Source organism: Amphimedon queenslandica, unplaced genomic scaffold (genome assembly GCF_000090795.2).
Source record: "Amphimedon queenslandica unplaced genomic scaffold, v1.1 AMPQUscaffold_12829, whole genome shotgun sequence".
Taxonomy (NCBI): Eukaryota; Metazoa; Porifera; class Demospongiae; order Haplosclerida; family Niphatidae; genus Amphimedon; species Amphimedon queenslandica.
In genome coordinates, this window is record NW_003546935.1 from 39,971 (window position 1) to 44,760 (window position 4,790).

Sequence of the window (4,790 nt, forward strand, 5' to 3'; positions counted from 1 at the left end):
CTGAGAGTGCTATTGAACTATTTACTATTCTACAAACCAATACTACACTTAAAGCTCTGAGTGTGAAGATAAAGGAGGAGAGAGTAAATACCAGCAGTATGGGTACTAGTCTACAAGACATGCTAACACAGAACCAAACACTGAAATACTTTGAGATTAATAACTGGTTTAGTGAAATTCTTCGCAGTTCATTCCTGTCCTTCCTATCAACTGGTCTCAGACACAACACCAGTCTACAGCAGTTGAGTGTATCCATTCCACTTCCACTGAATGAAGAGATAAGAGCTTTTTTTAATGTCATCTCTCAAAAGAACCATCTCACAGAACTTAAAGTGAACTTCAAACCAGATCAGTCATACAGTAACTGTAGTGAGGAAGAGAAGAAACAAATAATGACACCATTGTTTTATGAACAGGCACTACCTGCTGTTACTAACATGTTACAGTCACATACAACCATCAGACTACTGAGGATAGAGTGTAGAGATATTAATAAAGAGTCATCTCAACCTAGCTGGATGGAACTAGTACAACATTTATATGAAACTATCTTCATCCATCCATCACTTGAATATATTCAGATTAATACTGGATACACTCCTCCTCCTCTCCTGAAGGATACTCTTAAAGATCCAAAGAAGACATTGATTGATAGACACAGAAAAGAACAACCACACAAACCACTACCAATAGTAAATTTATCTACAATAACAAGTGAGCTTGGTAAATTATAATATTTACTATAATGTACAAATTAATTACAAATACTCTTGCTATAGGTCACAATCAATTATTCAGTGAAGAAACTCCAGAAAATTTACAGTTATTCAGTATAGAAACTCAAGAAGATCTGAAACATACTCTTAAAGAAAGTGAATTCATGAAATATAAAGTTAGTGTGGCTATAATACAAGGGGAAGCTCAAGTTGGTAAAACTTGTATTAAATCATTGATTCTTAAATTGTCTTACGATGAAGTCAGCACCAACTTAATTGAAGCTCCTTGTATGGCATTTGGGAGTTTTTCCATTAATCGCTATGGTAAAACAGTTGATAACAGATGGAAGCTAGTATCAGATGATGAAATGGACGGCATAGTTATTGCCGAACTAAAAGAAATTGCATCCGGTTTAAAAATTCCAAATGAAATTATAAGTAGTCCCATTGCTGCAAATAGAACTATAGAACAAAATGATAGAGACATGGGAGCTATGTTTTATGCATCTCATGATATTAATCCTATTCCTACAAGCCCATCATCAGAAGCAGCTCTAACCTCAAATGCAGTGCAATATCTCAATACTGAAGACAGCAGCATAATGCCAGTTGTTAATGTTAATTCACCAGTAGAAGATATTGATAACTTTATACCAGTACATGAACAAAAGATGGATGTAGAAGAGGTTTTTAAAGATGATCTAGTACAAAACTATGATGTCCTTAAATATTTAAAAGAGAAGCATCGCACCAGTGAAGCTGGTTTTAATAGAGACTGGTTATATTTTTTTGATTCAGGTGGTCAAATACAATTCCAAAAGCTATTGTTAGCTTTTATGCCTTGTAGCTCAGTCCTTGTTCTTGTGGTTAATCTAGCTAAGGATCTCAATGATAAGTCTTCAACATCAATGAAGTTACCTGATATCACAATTAATTTTAATGAATATTCTCTAAAAGTTGATGATATGCTAAGGCAAGTTATTTCTGTTGTAAATTCAAATACCAAGCAGTTTAGATCAATAATTGAAGGTCAGCAACATATTAAGGCACCTAAAAATGAAAAGCTTCAAGTTATTACTATTGGTACACATAGTGACATATATAAACAAAAAACAGGAATAGAAGATATTCAAATTAAAAGAGGGAAATTAAAATCAATGTTACAATCTGAATCTATTCAAATTGTATATACAGATGATGATGATCTCATACATGAAGTAGATGGCAGAAAGGCTAAACATGACGGTGAGTTTGATGATGACCCAGCAATAGAAACTATAAGTAAAGCATTGAATGAGCAAGCTTATGAAATTGAAGTACCATTGAAGTGGCATTACTTTGGCGTTATTCTTCGTAATGAAGCAAAAGAGAATGAAGGAATATTAAAATTATCTTCATGTATAGGGTTTGGTAAATTGCTAGATATGCCAGAAAAAGAAGTTAAAAGTGCACTAAACTTTTTTCATGCATTAAAATTGCTGTTTTATTATCATGATTCTCCAGCAAAGGATATTGTATTTGTTAAGCTGGATGCTGTCATTAACATTATTAAAAAATTGATGATTAAAGTTTGTAAGCCTCTGGATGAATTAAAGGATGGCCCTGACAAAGTAGCACAGTTAGCTGCAAAAGGCTATTTATCAACTGAAGTTTTAGAAAAAAATGCTGGTGTACTTAAGGGATATGAAAGCATTCTTTTGAGTTTATTTGAATACCTTAAGATTGCTGCTTTGATACCAACAGATGAAAAAGATGTAGTTTTTTTGATGCCTGCACTGCTTCCTGTCAAAGATGTTTCTGATCTTTCTGACTTTTCTGAAATACCTCCTCTTCTTTATTATTTTAATGATGAACCAGTACCTATGGGCCTGTTTTGTGCTGTTATTGTCCAGCTTCTTTCTTATCCTGGTGATGAAAAATGGGACATCATTACAAAAGAACGCAATTTCTCAAATTTTTTCACCATACAGAAGAAAATTAATAAATACAGAATGTGCAAAGTATTACTGGTAGAGCAGCTTTACTGGATTACAATTTATTGTGAAGAACTCCGCTACAGACAGAGTATAAATAATTGTATAAAGAGAGCCATTAATGAAGTCATGAAAGACAAAATTATTGACTATGAAAAACCAGTTGCAACTTTTTACTGTCCCTGCAAAGATAAAGAACAACATGTAGCTACTCTTGAAGATAATGTGCTTATCAAATGTAGTAGAACAGGTGAATGGCAGGACTTATCAGACCCTCAATGTGATGAGTATTGGTCCTGGTTTATGACTCAGGAAGAGATTAATAGAGCTAAACATGAAAGACAAGAAAATAACCTAAGCAATACCCTTGAAGGTGAGTATCAATCATGCAAATTCCATTTGTATTGCATACTACAACACTCATTAACTGATACATTATGCAGGTAATCCAAAGGATATATTAAGGACTCATTCTGTTAAACTCACTGATGCTATTACTACTAACCTTTACAGAGTAACTGATGCACTGTATGCTGAAGGACTGATACCACTGGATACTAAAGAGAATATACAAACAGTAACAGGAATATCTGATTATAGGAAATCAAGTCAATTAGTGTCTGTGATACAACGACAGTTGGAATCCTCTCTTAATCCAAAGCAGTATCTTATTGATATATGCCATGTATTTTTAAACCAACAACATCATACACTAAAAGATATTGCTACCTCTATATTACACCAGTTAGGTGAGTGTGTGTGTGTGTACATTATCAGTGATCAATATAGTCATTATATCTCAATACATTAGGTCAGTCTATACCTGATAATGTTCACCACTCATGCACCAGTTGATGATGAGTCAGAAACTGAAGGTATACATAATAAGCATGAATTTTGCTAGTCCTAAAATTGATTAAGAATTTAGCCATATTGATATAATAGTTTATACACTAGACTTCTTCTGGTGAAATACATGCAAACTACTTGTTCATAAACTTTGCAGACGCCATCCCAGGAAATGTGTAAATTACAACAAAACTCACATCTTTCAGTGCTATGCCCACATTATTTTATGCATTACTTGCATCTTTGTGTTTTTCTTTTAGGGAATCAGGCAAAGCGAAGAAAAGTAACACAGGAATAATTATTAGTACTTTTTAATTAGACCATACACACACCTTTATTCTTACATGAGAGATACAGCTAGCTTTAATTAACTAGGTACATATATACAACACATAAGAAAGAAAATAGGCAAATGTTTTTAATACTACATGCAAATTAAATCTGCCACAATTACATGTACATTTTAATTAATGATTAACTTTGTCTTTTTGGTATTATTAGCTATTAGTAATTAATTTTTAAATTCAAATTTCAAAAACTGAGTTTCTGGTTGTTTGATACTGTACATGAAACAGTAAGGTGAACCACAATCACTTGCTGTTTCTCTGTTTCTTATTCTCCAAGACCATCAAAACAACAACAACAACAACAACAACAACAATAATAATAATAATAATAATAATAAAACTGAGTGAGATAGTGAGAGGTGGTTAAAAATGTAACAAAAAGACAAAACACAAAACACAATAAGTGAAATAATGTGTATCATTAAAAGAGAGAGAATAGAAAAATAAAGAAAATTGACAGAAAAAGAGAGAGAGGGGAAGAGATAAGAGTATACAGAATAAACAAAATAGAAATAAACAAAAGATACAAAAGATGATAGAAATAAAGAGAGAGAGAGAGAGAGAGCTATAGATTAAAAACAGACACACATACAAGTACATGAACATATCTACATTAGTCTAGTATCTCTTAAATGTTCAGATATAATAATCTCAGTACAAGATTGAAACACATACTGTATGTTGCTGGTATCAGTGGCACATGTGACGTGTGTGTATACTGTCTTTCTGGTTGGGTTACGATTTAAACTAGTGAACTTGTTACGAATGAAATTCACTCCATCCTGATATGTGTTACGAGCTATAAAAGAAAAGAGAAAAATATACTTATTATTATCATTAATATATCAATATCTCAGTTAAATTTTTCAATTAAATTTTGAGAGTAATTTTTTTGTAAATTTGTG

General features: G+C 32.4%; 1 protein-coding gene and 1 long non-coding RNA gene across 2 annotated transcripts; both read left to right on the forward strand.

Moving 5' to 3' along the window:
* Positions 1-658: 658 nt before the first annotated feature.
* LOC109586606 (uncharacterized) lies at positions 659-3,207 on the forward strand. The gene is made up of 3 exons (XM_020002804.1): positions 659-714; positions 780-3,062; positions 3,203-3,207. The coding sequence occupies exons 2-3, from the start codon at positions 881-883 to the stop codon at positions 3,205-3,207; spliced, it is 2,187 nt and encodes a 728-aa protein (XP_019858363.1). The 5' UTR covers positions 659-714; positions 780-880.
* Positions 3,208-3,403: 196 nt separating this feature from the next.
* On the forward strand, positions 3,404-3,992 carry LOC109586608 (uncharacterized). Its single transcript, XR_002187112.1, has 3 exons — positions 3,404-3,438; positions 3,501-3,564; positions 3,799-3,992. It is a non-coding gene; the product is annotated as an uncharacterized LOC109586608 (long non-coding RNA).
* Positions 3,993-4,790: the final 798 nt, after the last annotated feature.

What these genes read in the sequence shown, in the direction of transcription:
- LOC109586606 (XM_020002804.1), top strand. Translation starts at nt 881, where the DNA reads ATGAAATATAAAGTTAGTGTGGCTATAATACAAGGGGAAGCTCAAGTT.